This window comes from Bos mutus, chromosome 1 (assembly GCF_027580195.1).
Source record: "Bos mutus isolate GX-2022 chromosome 1, NWIPB_WYAK_1.1, whole genome shotgun sequence".
Classification (NCBI taxonomy): domain Eukaryota; kingdom Metazoa; phylum Chordata; class Mammalia; order Artiodactyla; family Bovidae; genus Bos; species Bos mutus.
In genome coordinates, this window is record NC_091617.1 from 64,499,946 (window position 1) to 64,520,282 (window position 20,337).

Genomic DNA, 20,337 nt, shown 5'->3' on the forward strand with positions numbered 1-20,337 from the left:
AATAAGTTTGGTTTGATATGTGTGCCTGTAAACTATTGTTAAAGACAGGCAGGAAGGTAGGAGTCTTAGGAGACAGTTGGGAGAAAAGACAGGACAGAAAAAAGTCAACAATGTGAGTGTATCAGGGGAACAGGAATTGAATTTGCCTCATTCTTCACAGTGTCTGATACCCAGGAGGTATGCAATATATATACTGAATGAACAAATGAATGAATGAATGAATAATATCATGAAGGTTTCTGCTAACTGTTTTGCCTTCACCCAAGTTCATTTCCTCTATTAAAAAAAACAAACCCTTCACTTTCCCCTTCTATTCTGTACTCACTTACTCTTTTACTTAACTTCTAAACTTTGTGAAAGATTGATTTAAACCTCTGTCTATATTTTCTCTCTGCCTACTCACATCATTTGGTTTCTATTAACATTCCATTGCATTTTAAAAGGTCAGCACTGTGTCATTACCAAATGCAGTTTTTCCTCTCAGTCATTATCTCTCTATACTATTTCACACTAAAAATCAATCCCTCCTTCATGAGAGTCTTGTCTCTTTTTTGCTCTTGTGGTTTTTCATCACCTTGGCTATTCCTCCTCTCTCTTCCTTTTTCTGACCCTGCTTTTCACCATCAACTCCCTAAATATACCTCAAGGCTCTCCCTCAGCTCTTCTCTTTCTAAATTTTCCTTTCTGAAAACCTCATTAGCTCTCATGGTTCAAGATTATCCCCACAGAGATGATTCCGTCTCAGAATTTTCTCTTAAGCTTCAGCATGTCAAATGCTTTCTCAGCAGCTTCGGGTGGATAGCTCATAGATCCCTCCATTCATCATGTCCAGAGTAGAATTTCCATTTCCTTCTCTTTCACCTGTAATATATATCCCCCTTCTTAAGGAACAGTCCAGCTGTCTGTTGCCCAGGCTACCCATTTAATCATTAACACTCAGTATAATTTTGTTCCTCACAAGCACTTCACTTTTTCTCATCAACTGCTGTAACACTTATATTCTATACAAGAGCTATTCCACAGAACTTTCTGTGATGATGGAAATGTCAAATATAATAATTATCAGCAATATGTGAGTTCTGAGCACTTGAAATGTGGTTAGTTAACTAGACAACTAAATTTTTAATTTTAGTTCATTTAAATTTAAATCTTCACATGAATCTAGTCATTACTATATTTAACAACACCAGAATACCTTTTTCTTAACACCATTCTGGAACAAAAGGTAATACAAAATAGTGATCAAAAGCACAGGCTCTTGAACCAGACTGTCTGCGTTGGAATTCCATTTCCATTACTTTCTGGCAGTGTGAACATGAACAAAGCAGTTAAGACTTCTGGGCTGCAGCTACTTCATGTGTCAGATAGGGAAGCTAACAGTATCTACCTTGACAGACTGTGAGCATTAAGGGTCATGGATTAATATATTAAATAGGTGCCTAGTCAAAGTAAGCACTAAAAAAAATGTTAGCCATCATTCAATAATACTATTATTTTAAAGATCATTTATATAAACCCTTGGCCCACCTACTTGTTCCCAGCTCATATTCTTAGTGTTAACAAGACTGCCTCTAAAAAATTTTTTTCTCCCTACTGCTTGCATATTGTTATGCTGCCCAAAAGGAATTCAATAAATATTGATTGTATGCAATGTGTAAATTAGAGTTAAAAATCCCATTAAAGTAAACTAGAAATGACAAATCAATTTCCTTATTTATAGTTTGTGAAAATATTAAATTCTGTAAGTCTTATTTTCATAATTAAGCACAGCCATGCATTATATTGGTCCCATTAGACTTCGGGCAACAAAATAAGAACACAGTAATGAATGAAGGATACCACAAAATAAAACTTTTCTCCTTTTTTCCTTCAATTCAGTTATGAACACTTCTGCAGTGCATACTAAATCCAAAATGTTAATAATTACTGAATACATACTTTCTATCCCTGGGTTGGGAAGATCCCCTGGAGAAGGGAACAGCTACCCACTCCAGTATTCTGGCCTGGAGAATTCCAGGGACTGCATAGTCCATGGGGTCACAAAGAGTCAGATATGACTGAGCGACTTTGACTTTCACTCACAGACTTCAACATCATTAGCTTCACCCAGCACTTGGAATTAAACAATTATATTATCACCTTTACCATCTCTGTTTTTAGCTGGCTCTTAACAGATGTGAAATGAGCTAAATGGGGCAACTGTTTTTAAGAGTTCTGAAGAGTGTATATTTATGGATCTTTACTGATTCTGGATATCCTCATCATAGGTTTCAATAAGAGAGAGGCTGTAATTGCAATATAAAAGCTGCTAGAGAAGAATGTGTTCTTCCAAGTTATCTGGATAAAAGTCTTATTAGATTTAATCATTCTTGCTAGAGGGAAGAACTGTTCACTTTGTTATAACAACAGTCAAAATAAGTTATATGTCTATCAGAACTTTCCTTAAAATTATTGTTTAAAAATGCCTTTTACTTATGCTGTCACTCAAGAAATGCATTTTTCTCAAACAAGACACATCAACCGGCCCAATTCAACAAAGAGTAATAAAAGCAAGGTCGTTTTCATCCCCACATGTTCCACTCTTCCATAGTAATACAATTCAGGCCAGCCTGGCTTTAAAGGAGTCAGTAACACACTCATTCCTGGAGAAGGAAATGGCAACCCACTCTAGTGTTCTTGCCTGGAGAATCCCAGGGACAGAGGAGCCTGGTGGGCTGCCATCTATGGGGTCGCACAGAGTTAGACACGACTGAAGTGACTTAGCAGCAGCAACACATTCATTGCAGTAAAATCTGTCGCATTATTACATGACACCATCTTCATCTACTATGGCCTTTATTCCAGACTCCCTTTGGGTAGTTTTACATCTTCTCCAGTGTTTCCTGGAACTATGGAGGGAGCTCAAAACTCGGCAGTCTTTCATAAGCTAACTCAAGGAAACTTTAATTTCACTTTCTTCAAAAGCAGAGGTTTCTGAAGGAAACCTAACTGTATCCTATTTACAAGAAATACATTATAAATATAAGGGTATAGGAAACATAAGAGATAGAAGTAAGATATACCACAAAACATTAAAAATAAATTGGTTTATATAATATAGTACTATTAGCTATAGTCACCATGTTGTATCTTATATCCCCAGAGCTTATTAATCTTATTATGGGAAGTTTGTACCTTTTGACTACCTTTACCTGTAATAACCCTCCCCTTTTTCCACCCCTGACTCTGGCAACCACCAATCTATTCTCTGTTCCTATGAGTTTGTTTTTTTCCAGATTTCACAACTAAGTGTGCTAATACAAAGACTGTCTTTCTCTAACTTATTTCACTTAGCATAAAGCCCTCAAGGTCTATTCTTGTTATTTCAAAAGGCAGAATTTGCTTCTTTTTTATGGCTGAATAATATTTCATTGCATATACATTTTATCCATTCATTCTTTAATGACACTTAGATCTTAAAAATTCTCATGAAAACAAGAAAAAAACCTTACACGTTAATAAAGATATTGTAATAATTTCTCAATATAGACATGTATCAAGTCATTATGTTCTACACCTTAAACTAATGCAAAGTCACATGTCAATTATATCTCAATAAAACTGGGGGAAAAAGTGGATTTAGCTGTTTTATTACCAGACAAAATAGATTTCAAGGTACAACGTATTACTGGATACAGAGAGGATATATCACAATAATAAAATGTTAAATCCTTCAGGAAGTTTAAACAATCTTAAATTAGTACACATCTAGTAAAAAACCTCAAAATATATAAACAAAAAATTGGCACAACTAAAATGAGGAATAGACAAATCCACACTTAAAGTTGGAGATTATAATACTCATTCCTTAGCAACTGATGAAACAAGCAGACAAAGAAAATCAGTTGGGATAGACAAGATTTGAACAAAAAGATTAACAAACTTGACCTAATTGATATAGTTAGAACAATGCGTGCCAGCAGTTACAAAACTGCATTCTTTTCAAGTGCAAATTAAATATTTACCAAAATGAATTTGCTTTGGAATGAAGCAAATGTCATCAAATTTCAGAAAATGGAATCATATATCATATGTTCTAAACACAATGAAAGTAAGCTAGAAATCAATAATTTAAAGGTAAAAAAAATTCTCAAAGCTGGGAAATTAAGTGGTACATTTCTAAACAACCTATGAGTCAAAGAAGAAATCATAATGGAATTTAGACGGTATTCTAAACTGAATGATAATGAACAAAATTTCAGAGAGGCAACTAAAGCTGTGCCTAGATAGAAAGAAATTTAGAGCCTTAGAGCTCTAAAAGGAAGCCCGAAACAAACCCAGCGAAACAACCACCTAGTGCAAGAAGTTAGAAAAAAACACAGCTAATTAAACCCAAAGAAAGTATAGACATCATAGAGTAAAGAGCAGAAATTAATGAAATAGAAAATAAACATGTAGTAGATAAAATCAACAAAGCCAAAAACTGGTCCTTGATAGACTCTGGAAAGCCTGACCAAGAAAATAAGAGAAAAGCCACAAATTACCCCTATCAGAAATTAAAAAAAAGAAATATTATTACAGATCCTACAGATAATGAAAGATGACAGAGGATATAAAAATAAATTTTTTGACAATTTACACAAAATAGATACATTATTTAAAAAACATGTTACCAAAATTGATTTGGAAGAAATATATAGTCATTTTCATATTTTCTTTAATGTTATTTAAAAACTTCCCACAAAGAAAACTTTAGGCCTGGAGGTTTTTAATTGTGAATTCTTCCAAATACCTAGGGAAGAAACAAAACCAAACTTAAATAAAGTCTTCCAGAGAACAGACACAGAAATAAAACTTGCCAACTCATTTTACAAGACTAGCATAATCCTGATACTAAAATCCCACAAGGAGATTATAAGAAAGAACGGTGATAGGCCAATGTTTCTCATGAGTTTAGATGTAAATATTAGAAAAAAAAAGAGGGCTTCCCTGGTGGCTCAGAGAGTAAAGAATCTGCCTGCAGTGTAGGAGATCCAGGTTTGATCCCTGGGTCGGGAAGATCCCCAGAAGGAAATGGCAATTCACTCCGTATTCTTGCCTGGGAAATCCCAGAGACAGAGGAGCCTGGCGGGTTATAGTCCATGGAGTCGCCAAAAGCTAGACACGACTGAGTGACTAACACACTAAACACACTACATTTGAAAGAGTATTAGCAAACTGAATCCAGTAATATTATGAAAAGAATACATCAAGACCAAGTTGGATTTACTCCAAGAATGCAAAGTTGGTTTCACATTTAAAGATCAATCAACAAACTTACCATAGTTAAAAAATAAAGAAAGGAAATTATGATCACCATGCAAAAGCACCTGATAAAATCCAACACCAGTTTGTGATACAAACTCTCATCAAAATAGAAAGAGAAGGTAACTTTAATCTGATAAAGTATATCTACAATAAGTCCTATAGCAAATACCATATTTAACGGTATTACATTAAAAATTTCCTGAGACTGGGAATGAGACAAGGATGCCTGTTAGCACTGCTTCTAACTAACACTGTTCTGAATGGAAATTTAGCCGATTCAATAAGAAAAGGGGAAAAACCCCCAAATAAGACAAAACATAAATTACATGAGCAGACTGGGCTCTGTATGGATAAGAGGGGCAAGTGGAAGCAGGGCAGAAGATTGAATTTTATGTTCAATTTCAATTTCAAATTGTAAAGCACTAGACCGTAACTTCACACGTTTTAAGCTTCTCTGATCTTCCCTACAAACCTGTAGGCTAGATAAAACAGGTATTATTTACCTTTAGTTTGGAAATAACACACAAGGCTCAGAGAAGTAAGCTGATTAGTCTGTCTCTCTTTAAAAAGCAAAGGCAATATGGGGACTGACCAAGGAAGTGGGAGTTCAAATTTAAGTTTCTTTTCAGTACGTCATGCTTTCTCAAGGAAAAGGAGCTAGAAAAAGTCCAAAGGGAAATCATGCCCAGAACTTATTACTGGGTGTACCAAACTTAAAGTTGCCACTGAACTCATTATCTACAATTTCTTTTTCTTCCCATAGCTAAGAATCTGGGAACACAGTAGGCTGAAATGACACAGACAAGTTCCTTCTGACTCCAACTCATAGAAATGCCACACACAAAAAATATATTTTTAAAATAAAAAAGACAAGCTCAAGAGAGAAAGAGTGAGAGGGAGAGAGAGAGAGAAAAAAAAGGAAATTTCCCAGATGCTAGAAATGAAGAAAAAAAGTTTAGAATGTAAACTGGGAACTGACCCAGACTCAGATATAGTTTCAAGGGTTGGTCCCCAGAGTTACAGTGCCCAGACAAGAATAGGGATCCATTTTCCAGCTTTCAAAGCGAGAGTATATGTGGATGAGTGACAAAGAACAGATTCGCTTCTTGAAATGTGGACCCTTCATGAGCAGCCCAGTCAGTGAAAAAGAGTAGGAAAAACAGTTCACTGGATCAGGAAAGCAGGAAAAACTTTCTGTCAGGGATCTTGTAGAGAGCAGATGAAAGATCCACAAAATATAGACACCACAATTGGATACTGGGGGACTTTACATTATTAAGATGGCATGGACATTCCAACCCAAGAAATTACAGGGACCACTGAAATCTCTGGAGCTCTGCAGCAACAGGAACAAAAAGGCACTGTACTCTCAAAACATAAAATATAAGACTTCAAAAGGGAAGTGGGAAAAAAAATTCTGTTTGAAGATGTGGTCATCTTCAAAGAGTTACAAACCATACAGGAGGTACATTTCCATGAGGCTGAGTCAGCATATACAGCAAGTAGGAGATCTGCTATCCACCCAGAAAAAAGAATAGAATAATCCAAAGAAACCACGAAATATTATGTTGAAAATGATTAAAATAAAAAAAGATAATGAAAAATCAGAATATTTTGAAAAATTTTGACGTTTGAGAAAGAACCAAAGGAACAACTAGAAATTAAAAATTACAGTTACTGAAATTAAAAAACTGAGTGGATTTATTAAAAAATGGATTAGACACAGTTGAAGAGATTCTTAGTTAACCAGAAAGTGAATATGAGTACATTATCCAGAATGCACCACAGAGAAATAAACAATAGAAAACATGAGAAGATGGCGAAGGAGTAGGACGGGGAGAACACTTTCTCCCCCACAAATTCATCAAAAGAACATTTAAGCGCCGAGTAAATTCCACAGAACAACTTCTGAATACTGGCAGAGGACATCAGGCACCCAGAAAAGCAACCCAAGTCTTCGAAAGGAGGTAGGAAAAAATATAAAAGACAAAAAAAGAGACAAAAGAGGGAGGGACGGAGTTCCGTCCCGGGAAGGGAGTCTTAAAAAGAGAGAAGTTTCCAAACACCAGGAAACCTTCTCACTGCCGAATCTGTGCGGAGCCTTGGAAGCACAGAGGGCAACATAACAGGGAGGAAAAATAAATAAACAGTTAAAACCCGCAGATTATGAACCCTACAGTAACTCCCCCAGCAGAGAAGCAGCACAGCCTGCACACGCCATTAGCAAGCGGGGGCTGGGCAGGGAGGCTGCAGCGCGGACTGCATCGCTTAGAGTAAGGATCTGGCCTGAATACCCCGAGCGCTATCTGAGCGAAATAATTTGGGCTAGCAAACCGGACTGTGGGATATCTACCACGCGAAAAGCCAGCCCTAACCTAAGACACCGCCAGGCCCGAGCACGGAACAAAGGACTGAACAGAGATAGCCGGCTGCAGACCATCCCCCTCCGGTGACAGGCAGCCAGAGCCGGAAGGGGGCAATTGCAGCCCTAGAGAGACATTATCTATAAAACTATAACCAGGCTTCTTTGCTAACTAAGATTTCTTGGGGGTCTGGGCGGTCAACATCCGCCTGAGAAGGTGCGCCGGTTGTACACTTAGATAACTGAGCGGCGGGGAGGCGATAAGTCACAGCAATCGCTCTTGCCAAACACCTCATCAGCTGAGCTGCTCCGACCTGGGAAGGGCACAAAACGCAGGCCCAACTGAGTCTAGGCCTCTGAGGACTACCCGAGTGCCTGAACCTGAGCGGTTTGGACCTGAGAGGTGCAAGCAGCCCAGGGCCAGCCACAGATGGTTCCCGGGCCACAGAGGAGCAACCTAGAGCCTGAGCAGTGTGCGCCGTGAGTGGGGGCAGACCCAGTGTGGCTGAGGCACTGTGAGCACACGCCAGTGTTATTTGTTTGCAGCGTCCCTCCCTCCCCACAGCGTGACTGAACAAGTGAGTCTAAAAAAGAAAAAAAAAAAAAAGTGTCCTCCACCGTCCCCTTTGTGTCAGGGTGGAAACCAGACACTGAAGAGACCAGCAAACAGAAGAAGCTATAACAGAGGGAACTGCCTTGGAAGCTACAAGCAATAGATTAAAACCCTGTGGTTAGTACCATCTACATAGGAAGGGGCCTATAGATCTTGAGAAATATAAGTCAGACCAAGGAGCTAGCTGAAAATGAACTGAACTCACAGTACCGACAACAAAACCAGAGAAAGTCCTAGATATATTTTTACTATTTTTACGATCATTCTTTCTTTCTTTTTTTAAATTAAAAAAAAAATTTAAGTCCTCTATTATTCCTTTAATTTTCACTTTTATAACCTACTATTACTTTGCAAACAAAAAAAAAAAAAAGACCCTATTTTTTTAAAGCAAACTTCATATATATATTTTTTATAATTTTTTGACCTTTTTTTTTCTTTTCTTTAACATTGTATTTTTGAAATTCCAAACTCTACTCTAGATTTTTAATTTTAGCTTTTTGGTATTTGTTATCAATTTTGTACCTATATTTTTTTCTTTTTATAATTTTTGTGACTTTTTTTTCTCTCTTTCTTTCTCTTCTTCTTTTATATAACATTGTGTACCTGAAATTCCAAACTCAACTCTAGATTTTTAATTTATGCTTTTTGGTATTTGTTATCAATTTTGTACCTATATTTTCTTTATAATTTTTGTGACTTTGTTTTTGTTTGTTTTTTTCTCTCTTTTTCTTCTTTTTTTTTAACACTGTATTTTTGAAATTCCAAACTCTACTCTAGATTTTTAACTTTTGCTTTCTGGTATTTGTTATCAATTTTATACCTATGTTTTCTTTATAATTTTTGCGACTTTTTTTTTTTCTCTCTTTCTTTTCCTTCTTCTTTTCTTTAACATTGTATTTTTGAAATTCCAAACTCTACTCTAGATTTTTAATTTTTGCGTTTATGTATTTGTTACCAATTTTGTACCTTTAAGAACCCAATCTTCAGTACCCATTTTCCACTAGGGAGAGAGATTACTGGCTTGACTGCTCTCTCTCCTTTTGGACTCTTCTTTTTCTCCACCAGGTCGCCTGTGTCTCCTCCCTAACCCCTCTCTACTCTACCCAACTCTGTGAATTTCTGTGTGTTCCAGACTGTGGAGAACACTTAGGGAACTGATTACTGGCTGGATCTGTCTTCCTCCTTTTAATTCCCCACTTTTTTCCTCCTGGCCACCTCTGTCTCCTTCCTCCTTCTTCTCTTCTCTGTATAACTCCGTGAACATCTCTGAGCGGTCCAGTTGTGGAGTGCACATAAGGAAGTGATTACTAGCTAGCCCACTCTCTCCTCTATTGATTCCACCTCATCTCATCCGGGTCACCTCTAACTCCCTCCTCCCTCTTCTCTTCTCCATGTAATGCTGTGAACCTCTCTGGGTGACCCTCATGGCGGAGAAACTTTTCATCTTTAACGTAGATGTTTTATCAATGGTGCTGTATAGAAGGAGAAGTTTTGAAACTACTGTAAAAATAAGACCGATAACTGGAAGCAGGAGGCTTAAGTCCAAACCCTGACTCCAGGGAACTCCTGACTCCAGGGAACATTAATTGACAGGAGCTCATCAAATGCCTCCATACCTACACCGAAAGCAAGCACCACACAAGGGCCAACAAGTTCCAGGGCAAGACATACCAAACAAATTCTCCAGCAACAAAGGAACACAGCCCTGAGCTCCAAGATACAGGCTGCCCAAAGTCACCCCAAAACCATAGACATCTGATAACTCATTACTGGACACTTCGCTGCACTCCAGAGAGAAGAAATACAGCTCCACCACCAGAATACTGACACAAGCTTCCCTAACCAAGAAACCTTGACAAGCCACCTGTACAAACCCACACACAGTGAGGAAACGCCACAATAAAGAGAACTCCACAAACTGCCAGGATACAGAAAGGACACCCCAAACTCAGCAATTTAAACAAGATGAAGAAACAGAGGAATACCCAGCAGATAAAGGAACAGGATAAATGCCCACCAAACCAAACAAAAGAGGAAGAGATAGGGAATCTACCTGATAAAGAATTCCGAATAATGATAGTGAAATTGATCCAAAATCTTGAAATCAAAATGGAATCACAGACAAATAGCCTGGAGACAAGGATTGAGAAGATGCAAGAAAGGTTTAACAAGGACCTAGAAGAAATAAAAAAGAGTCAATATATAATGAATAATGCAATAAATGAAATTAAAAACACTCTGGAGGCAACAAATAGTAGAATAACAGAGGCAGAAGATAGGATTAGTGAATTAGAAGATAGAATGGTCAAAATAAATGAATCAGAGAGGATAAAAGAAAAACAAATTAAAAGAAATGAGGACAATCTCAGAGACCTCCAGGACAATATTAAACGCTACAACATTCGAATCATAGGGGTCCAGAAGAAGAAGACAAAAAGAAAGACCATGAGAAAATACTTGAGGAGATAATAGTTGAAAACTTCTCTAAAATGGGGAAGGAAAGCAAAACATCCCAAGACATATATTAATCAAATTAACAAAGATCAAACACAAAGAACAAATATTAAAAGCAGCAAGGGAAAAACAACAAATAACACACAAGGGAATTCCCATAAGGATAACAGTTGATCTTTCAATAGAAACCCTTCAAGCCAGGAGGGAATGGCAAGACATACTTAAAGTGATGAAAGAAAATAACCTACAGCCCAGATTATTGTACCCAGCAAGGATCTCATTCAAATATGAAGGAGAAATCAAATGCTTTACAGACAAGCAAAAGCTGAGAGAATTCAGCACCACCAAACCAGCTCTCCAACAAATACTAAAGGATATTCTCTAGACAGGAAACACAAAAACAGTGTATAAATTCGAACCCAAAACAACAAAGTAAATGGCAACGGGATCATACTTATCAGTAATTACCTTAAACGTAAATGGGTTGAATGCCCCAACCAAAAGACAAAGACTGGCTGAATGGATACAAAAACAAGACCCCTACATATGTTGTCTACAAGAGACCCACCTAAAAACAGGGGACACATACAGACTGAAAGTGAAGGGCTGGAAGAAGATTTTCCATGCAAATAGGGACCAAAAGAAAGCAGGAGTAGCAATACTCATATCAGATAAAATAGACTTTAAAACAAAGGCTGTAAAAAGAGACAAAGAAGGTCACTACATAATGATCAAAGGATCAATCCAAGAAGAAGATATAACAATTATAAATATATATGCACCCAACACGGGAGCACCACAATATGTAAGGCAAATGCTAACAAGTATGAAAAAAGAAATTAACAATAACACAATAATAGTGGGAGACTTTAATACCCCACTCACACCTATGGATAGATCAACTAAACAGAAAATTAACATGGAAACACAAACTTTAAACGATACAATAGACCAGTTAGACCTAATTGATATCTATAGGACATTTCATCCCAAAACAATGAATTTCACCTTTTTCTCAAGCGCACGTGGAACCTTCTCCAGGATAGATCACATCCTGGGCCATAAAGCTAGCCTTGGTAAATTCAAAAAAATAGAAATCATTCCAAGCATCTTTTCTGACCACAATGCAGTAAGATTAGATGTCAATTACAGAAGAAAAACTATTAAAAATTCCAACATATGGAGGCTGAACAACACGCTGCTGAATAATCAACAAATCACAGAAGAAATCAAAAAAGAAATCAAAATTTGCATAGAAACCAATGAAAATGAAAACACAACAACCCAAAACCTGTGGGACACTGTAAAAGCAGTCCTAAGGGGAAAGTTCATAGCAATACAGGCATACCTCAAGAAACAAGAAAAAAGTCAAATAAATAACCTAACTCTACACCTAAAGCAACTAGAAAAGGAAGAAATGAAGAACCCCAGGGTTAGTAGAAGGAAAGAGATCTTAAAAATTAGGGCAGAAATAAATGCAAAAGAAACAAAAGAGACCATAGCAAAAATCAACAAAGCCAAAAGCTGGTTCTTTGAAAGGATAAATAAAATTGACAAACCATTAGCCAGACTCATCAAGAAACAAAGGGAGAAAGATCAAATCAATAAAATTAGAAATGAAAATGGAGAGATCACAACAGACAACACAGAAATACAAAGGATCATAAGAGACTACTATTAACAATTATATGCCAATAAAATGGACAACGTGGAAGAAATGGACAAATTCTTAGAAAAGTACAACTTTCCAAAACTGGACCAGGAAGAAATACAAACTCTTAACAGACCCATCACAAGCATGGAAATTGAAACTGTAATCAAAAATCTTCCAGCAAACAAAAGCCCAGGTCCAGACGGCTTCACAGCTGAATTCTACCAAAAATTTAGAGAAGAGCTGACACCTATCCTACTCAAACTCTTCCAGAAAATTGCAGAGGAAGGTAAACTTCCAAACCCATTCTATGAGGCCACCATCACCCTAATACCAAAACTAGACAAAGATCCCACAAAAAAAGAAAACTACAGGCCAATATCACTGATGAACATAGATGCAAAAATCCTTAACAAAATTCTAGCAATCAGAACCCAACAACACATTAAAAAGATCATACACCATGACCAAGTGGACTTTATCCCAGGGATGCAAGGATTCTTCAATATCCGCAAATCAATCAATGTAATACACCACATTAACAAATTGAAAAATAAAAACCATATGATTATCTCAATAGATGCAGAGAAAGCCTTTGACAAAATTCGACATCCATTTATGATAAAAACTCTCCAGAAAGCAGGAATAGAAGGAACATACCTCAGCATAATAAAAGCTATATATGACAAACCCACAGCAAACATTATCCTCAATGGTGAAAAATTGAAAGCATTTCCTCTAAAGTCAGGAACAAGACAAGGGTGCCCACTTTCACCATTACTATTCAACATAGTTTTGGAAGTTTTGGCCACAGCAATCAGAGCAGAAAAAGAAATAAAAGAAATCCAAATTGGAAAAGAAGAAGTAAAACTCTCACTGTTTGCAGACGACATGATCCTCTACATAGAAAACCCTAAAGACTCCACCAGAAAATTACTAGAACTAATCAATGATTATAGTAAAGTTGCAGGATATAAAATCAGCACACAGAAATCCCTTGCATTCCTATACACTAGTAATGAGAAAACAGAAAGAGAAATTAAGGAAACAATCCCATTCACCATTGCAACGGAAAGAATAAAATACTTAGGAATATATATACCTAAAGAAACTAAAGACCTATATATAGAAAACTATAAAACACTGGTGAAAGAAATCAAAGAGGACACTAATAGATGGAGAAATATACCATGTTCATGGATTGGAAGAATCAATATAGTGAAAATGAGTATACTACCCAAAGCAATCTATAGATTCAATGCAATCCCTATCAAGCTACCAACAGTATTCTTCACAGAGCTAGAACAAATAATTTCACAATTTGTATGGAAATACAAAAAACCTCGAATAGCCAAAGCAATCTTGAGAAAGAAGTATGGAAAGGAGGAATCAACCTGCCTGACTTCAGGCTCTACTACAAAGCCACAGTCATCAAGACAGTATGGTACTGGCACAAAGACAGAAATATAGATCAACGGAACAAAATAGAAAGCCCAGAGATAAATCCACGCACATATGGACACCTTATCTTTGACAAAGGAGGCAAGAATATACAATGGAGAAAAGACAATCTCTTTAACAAGTGGTGCTGGGAAAATTGGTCAACCACTTGTAAAAGAATGAAACTAGAACACTTCCTAACACCATACACAAAAATAAACTCCAAATGGATTAAAGATCTAAACTTAAGACCAGAAACTATAAAACTCCTAGAGGAGAACATAGGCAAAACACTCTCCGACATACATCACAGCAGGATCCTCTATGACCCACCTCCCAGAATATTGGAAATAAAAGCAAAAATAAACAAATGGGACCTAATTAAACTTAAAAGCTTCTGCACAACAAAGGAAACTATAAGCAAGGTAAAAAGACAGCCTTCAGAATGGGAGAAAATAATAGCAAATGAAGCAACTGACAAACAATTAATCTCAAAAATATACAAGCAACTCCTACAGCTCAATTCCAGAAAAATAAGTGACCCAATCAAAAAATGGGCCAAAGAACTAAATAGACATTTCTCCAAAGAAGACATACAGATGGCTAACAAACACATGAAAAGATGCTCAACATCACTCATTATCAGAGAAATGCAAATCAAAACCACTATGAGGTACCATTTTCACGCCAGTCAGAATGGCTGCGATCCAAAAGTCTACAAGCAATAAATGCTGGAGAGGGTGTGGAGAAAAGGGAACCCTCTTACACTGTTGGTGGGAATGCAAACTAGTACAGCCACTATGGAGAACAGTGTGGAGATTCCTTAAAAGACTGGAAATAGAACTGCCTTATGATCCAGCAATCCCACTGCTGGGCATACACACTGAGGAAACCAGAAGGGAAAGAGACACGTGTACCCCAATGTTCATCGCAGCACTGTTTATAATAGCCAGGACATGGAAGCAACCTAGATGTCCATCAGCAGATGAATGGATAAGAAAGCTATGGTACATATACACAATGGAGTATTACTCAGCCATTAAAAAGAATTCATTTGAATCAGTTCTAATGAGATGGATGAAACTGGAGCCTATTATACAGAGTGAAGTAAGCCAGAAAGAAAAACACCAATACAGTACACTAATACATACATATGGAATTTAGAAAGATGGTAACAATAACCCTGTATACGAGACAGCAAAAGAGACACTGATGTATAGAACAGTCTTATCGACTCTGTGGGAGAGGGAGAGGGTGGGAAGATTTGGGAGAATGGCATTGAAACATGTATACTATCATGTATGAAATGAGTTGACAGTCCAGGTTTGATGCACGATACTGGATGCTTGGGGCTGGTGCACTGCGACGACCCAGAGGGATGGTATGGGGAGGGAGGAGGGAGGAGGGTTCAGGATGGGGAACACACGTATACCTGTGGCGGATTCATTTTGATATTTGGCAAAACTAATACAATTATGTAAAGTTTAAAAATAAAATAAAATTTAAAAAAAATAAAAAGCTAAAAAAAAAAATAAAATAAATAAGAATCCAAAAAAAAAAAAAGAAAACATGAAAGTGCAATTAAAATATGTGAGGACGAACATCCAACGGAAGTTCTAAAGGAGAAGATAGAGGGAACAAGGCAAGGCAAACAGACAACAGCTAAAAATTTTGAAAAATGAAGACAGACATGAGGTGTACAACTTCTGATCAAGACGACTAAAAACTAACCTACCCCCAAATATAGGTCAGCAAAACTACAGAATATCAAAGATTAAAAAAAAATTTTTTTTCTAAAGAAACTAGAGAGAAGAAGTTATCTTTAAAAGGAATACTTAGGCTGAAAGATTTCTAATCTTCAGCAATATATATCACAGACTATGGAACAACAGGTGCAATGAACTGAAGGAAAATATAATAGCTGTCAATCGAGCTAATGATTATTTCTTAACTCAATGGAGAAAGGTATGCCAGTATAATAGGGGCTTGGACAGGACTAGCTGGAATTAGCAAGACCAAAATATCTGGAAGGCAGTTAATGCAGTGGAAACAGCACTTGTGTTTCCTAAATGTGAGGTGGAACAGATGACCTAGAAGATTTTGCCTTTACACTGTATTTCTAGCCAAAGTTGACTATCTTAGTGGTAAAGGCTTAAGCAGAATTATTTATGGAGCACATTAAGTGAACTCTAGATATATAGCACAGTAATTAAAAGTGAAGTCTCTGGAATCAGACTAATGAGAATCAAATCTTGACTCTGCTTCTTATGAACTGAATGAATTTGATCAAGTTACTTTACCTCTCTGTGCCTTGATTTTGGTAGCTATATCTCACAGTTTAAAAAAGACTAAATAAGCAAAGACATCTAAAACATTGGGGATAGTATCCAGCACACAGTAGGTATTTAATAAAGACTAGTTATTCTTATTATTTAGTCCTGACTACATGGCCGTAATCTGACCACAAGTTTGAAGAGGTTATCTTTAATAAGACACTGAAAAACTAAAATATAAGAGACACATACTCTGACATCTACTGAGCAGCCCACAGTCCACGATGGATTTCCCAGCACTTGATTCTGGCACAGAAGATGAACTAAGGAGGATTTCCCAACACCTGTAAAAGATACAAGCACTCTAGTCATATAAAAGACATGCTGAAAAGACTAAGCAGGAATAATGTTATGCAAAGCATGGTTGTTTAAAGGGTGTTCATACCATATCGATGATTTAATAAGCTTCACTGATAGAGAAGATGGTTAACGACACTGGTTCTCTCAAATTTAGTATCAGAATCCTCTGAAGGAATTGCTAAACAACATAGAATTCTGGGTCCTGTCCCCAGAGCTTCCAATTCAGCAGGTGTGTCATGGAAGCCAAAGATTTGCACTTCTAACAAATTCCCAGGTAATGTTGATGCTACTGATCCAGGGAACTCACTTTGAGAACTATTCATCCAGGGCAATTTCAAATTAACTAATCCTTTTCCTCTGGAATGATTACATCTATTCAGCTTATTTTAGAATTGTAGACTCTTACACTTTAGAGGTAATCTCCTCTATACTGACCACCAATGCAGAGGTCCCTTTCACAGATCCTGTTAGTTGCTCTTCTGGATTGGGCTTGAATACTGTCAGTGACAGGGATTCACCATTTCACAAATTCATATTTAGATACTTCAGTTCTCCCATACGGTGATCATTGGAAAGCAGTCAATCACTTGGCCTAGACTTATCTTTTGGAAAAGGAGAACAACTTTTCTCCATCTACATGATGGCCCTTTTTCTTTACAGGCAGCAGTTTTCTTTTTATTGAAGTATAGTTGATGTACAATATTATGTTGGTTTCAGGTATACAACATTTAAATACATTATAAAATGATCACCACAGTAAGTCTGGTAATCATCTGTCCCTATACAAAGCTATTACAGTACCATTTGTGATATGCCCTATGCTATACATCCCTGTGACTTATTTATAACCAGAAGTTTGTAACTCAATTCCCTGTACCTATTTTACCCCTTTCCCCACAGCTCCTTTCTAGCAAACACCAGTTTGTTCTCAGTATTTGAGCCTGTTTTCATTTTGTTTTGTTTTTAGATTCTATTATACGTATAAATGAGATCACGCAGTTTGTCTTTCTCTGTTTGACTTATTTCACTGAGTATAAAACCTTCCAGATCCATTCATGTTGTCATAAACGGCAAGATCTTAGCTACTGTCATTAATGCTGCAGTGAACATAGGGGTGGATACCTCTTTTCAAATTAGTGTTTTGTTTTCTTCAGGTAAATATCCAGAAGTAGTTGCTGGATCATATGGCAACTATTTTTAATTTCATGAGGAGCTTCCATAGTTTTCCTCTGTGGCTACACCAATTTACAATTACACCACGAGTACATGAGGTTCTCTTCTATCCACATCCTGGACAACACTGGTCATTTGTTGCCTTTTTGATGACAGTCATTCTGGCAGGTGTGATACAATATTTTGTGGTTTTGATTTGCATTTCCCTGATGATGAGAGACGCTGAGCATATTTTCATGTGTATGTTTTCTTTGGAAAAATGTGTTTTAAGATACTCTGCATATTTTTAAAAATTAGATTGTTTTTTGATATTGAGTTGTATAAGTTCTTTATATATTTTGGATATCCCCTATGGGATATGTCATTTGCAAATACCTTCTCCCATTCAAAGGACAGTATTTTCTTTTATTATAGATCTCCTGGGTTTAGGATAATATAGTTACTAATGTTAGGGCTAGTGTTTAGAGATCCGTAGGAAGAGGAAAGGAAATGAACTATCCCATGTACGTTTGTGTGCAGGGTTACTCATTCAATTAACACATTTCAGGATGCTATTATAACAAGCACATTTGGCGAGTCTTCATGCATCACTAGTTGTTATAAAAGATAAAATACCTCTTTGTGTGCCTTATTGCATATGGACCTATCACTTTTTATTATAAGTTTTATTTTCAGACTATGTAGAAAGTATAGAAAAAAGAAGAAAAAAATCACTTGAAGAGCACTACTGTCAGCATGCAGATTTAATATTATAAGCAGAGGTTTTCTATAAGCAGGTTGTTATTATGAACATATATATGTGCATGTGTGCTCAGTCCCTCAGTTATGTCCGACTCTTTATGACCCCATGGACTGTAGCCCGCCAGGCTTCTCTGTCCCTAGGATTTTTCAGGTAAGAATACTGGAGTGGGCTGCCATTCCCTTCTCCTGGTGATCTTCCCAACCCAGGGATGGAACCCAAGTCTATTGCATCTCCTGCACTGTCAGGCAGATTCTTTTACCACTAGCGCCACCTCGGAAGTGCCCTGGTAGCTCAGACAGTAAAGAATCTGCCCGCAGTGCTGGAGAACCAGGACAGATCCCCTGGAGAAGGGAATGGCTACCTACTCCAGTATTCTTGCCTGGAGAATCCCATAGACAGAGGAGCCTGGTGGGCTACAGCCCATGGGCTCGCAAAGAGTCAGACTGAGTGATGCAATGCAGGTACTTAAAAAAAAAGAAACATAAGCCTTTGTTTACACAGCTGGTTTTGTCTGAAATATTCTACCCAGCCTCTCCATTTCCCCTCTCCCATTGGCCTGATGAATTAATCTTTCAAGACTCAGCATCATTCTATATAAAAAGTCTTTTCATATTCTATACGGGCAGAACTAAGCACATCATTCATCATCCTCTGCAGCTCCACTGTTCACTCTCCCATAGAGCACTTAAAATACACTATGATATTTGCTTGTTTAGATTTTATTCTTGCTGCTTAATTTTAAGTTCTTTGAGGCCTGGGACTGGGTTTTACTTATTTTTTATTTCTAGTACAAAGAATAGGGTCTCAATTAGTACTTATTTATTGGCTAAAAATTTCCATGTTCTTACAGAATCTTCAGAAATATTTTTAATGTCTCCAAGTTCAGAGAGTAGACATAATGATTTAAACATTTTCTCATTATTAGATATTAGGGTGCTTTGAACTTTTCACTATACTAAGAAAAGGTTTGTTTAAACTTTTGTTTAAAATTATTTTGTTAGTATACCTTCCAAGAAATGAAATTAATATGTAAAAGGAAATGAACATTTAAAGTTCTTGATTTACACTGACGACTTGTATCTCGTTACTCTGCCACCAGCCATATACACAAGACTGCAGGTCTTACTGCACCTCAACAGTGTGCGGTTGCTTTTTCATCTTTGTTAGTTTATAAGAGGAAAAAAAGTGACATTTTTGTTTTAGTCTGCATTTGCTTACCTTCTGGTAAAGATACACATGCTCATCTTTGCAAGCCAGTTGCTTTTCCTCTCTTATTAATTATCTATTGACACGCTCTACCCATTTATCTACTGGGTTTTAGTGACCTTTTCATATAATAGATGCTCATGTAATTGAACCAAACATATTCTCAGATTTCCCTTTCATTTACTACTTTTATATACAAGCAAGGAAGAATTTTGAATACTCAAACTGAGCTTTGTCTTTATTCATCGCATTGCATCTGCTATCTATTACCTTTAGGGAATATTGATTTTTGTGTTTACAAGTAGGCTTGTTTATGTTGGAGGCACATAGCTAGGCATTTAGTTATCAGCTTTATACAAGGCTTGAATTTCAAGTTAAATTTAACTCTGTCAAAGTAAAAATTTCTATGCAATAATATTTTATAGCTCTCCATGAACTACCTTTTGGGTGTTTTGGGTGACAAGAGTTAGCTAACACGGGATGAACTTGTTACACAGTAAGAACAACTTAAGTGCTAAGAATAGTGGCTAACTTTAAGAATTTAAGGAGGTTCTAATTCTATGTTTTCATCAATAGAACTAACTTAGATCAAAAGAAAGCACTTGACTTGCTGGGTAAAAAAGTTCAAAATAATCAAATAAATGCCAGGGCCAAACAGAGTTGGTAATGTGTTAAGATCATTCCTTATACCAAAGGAACAAAGAGAAAAGAGTATGCGCGTGTTAGATTTTCAGAATTCCTTACTCAATTATCAAGTAACTCTATGGCATACAAACA

The 20,337-nt window shown here is 36.8% G+C and overlaps 2 protein-coding genes across 2 annotated transcripts in view; one reads left to right on the forward strand and one right to left on the reverse strand.

Annotated features, from left to right (window-relative positions):
• The window catches only part of RABL3 (RAB, member of RAS oncogene family like 3), a 46,278-nt gene that overhangs the window by 23,506 nt on the left and 2,435 nt on the right, over nucleotides 1-20,337 (reverse strand). Inside the window, exon 2 of the mRNA XM_005911430.2 lies at nucleotides 16,332-16,423. Coding sequence (XP_005911492.1) covers nucleotides 16,332-16,423 — 92 coding nt within the window. The remainder of the gene's footprint in view (nucleotides 1-16,331; nucleotides 16,424-20,337) is intronic.
• Nucleotides 7,132-20,337, forward strand: part of GTF2E1 (general transcription factor IIE subunit 1) — a 55,727-nt gene continuing 42,521 nt past the window's right edge. Inside the window, exon 1 of the mRNA XM_070369976.1 lies at nucleotides 7,132-7,253. The gene's annotated coding sequence lies outside the window, so the exon portion shown is untranslated. The remainder of the gene's footprint in view (nucleotides 7,254-20,337) is intronic.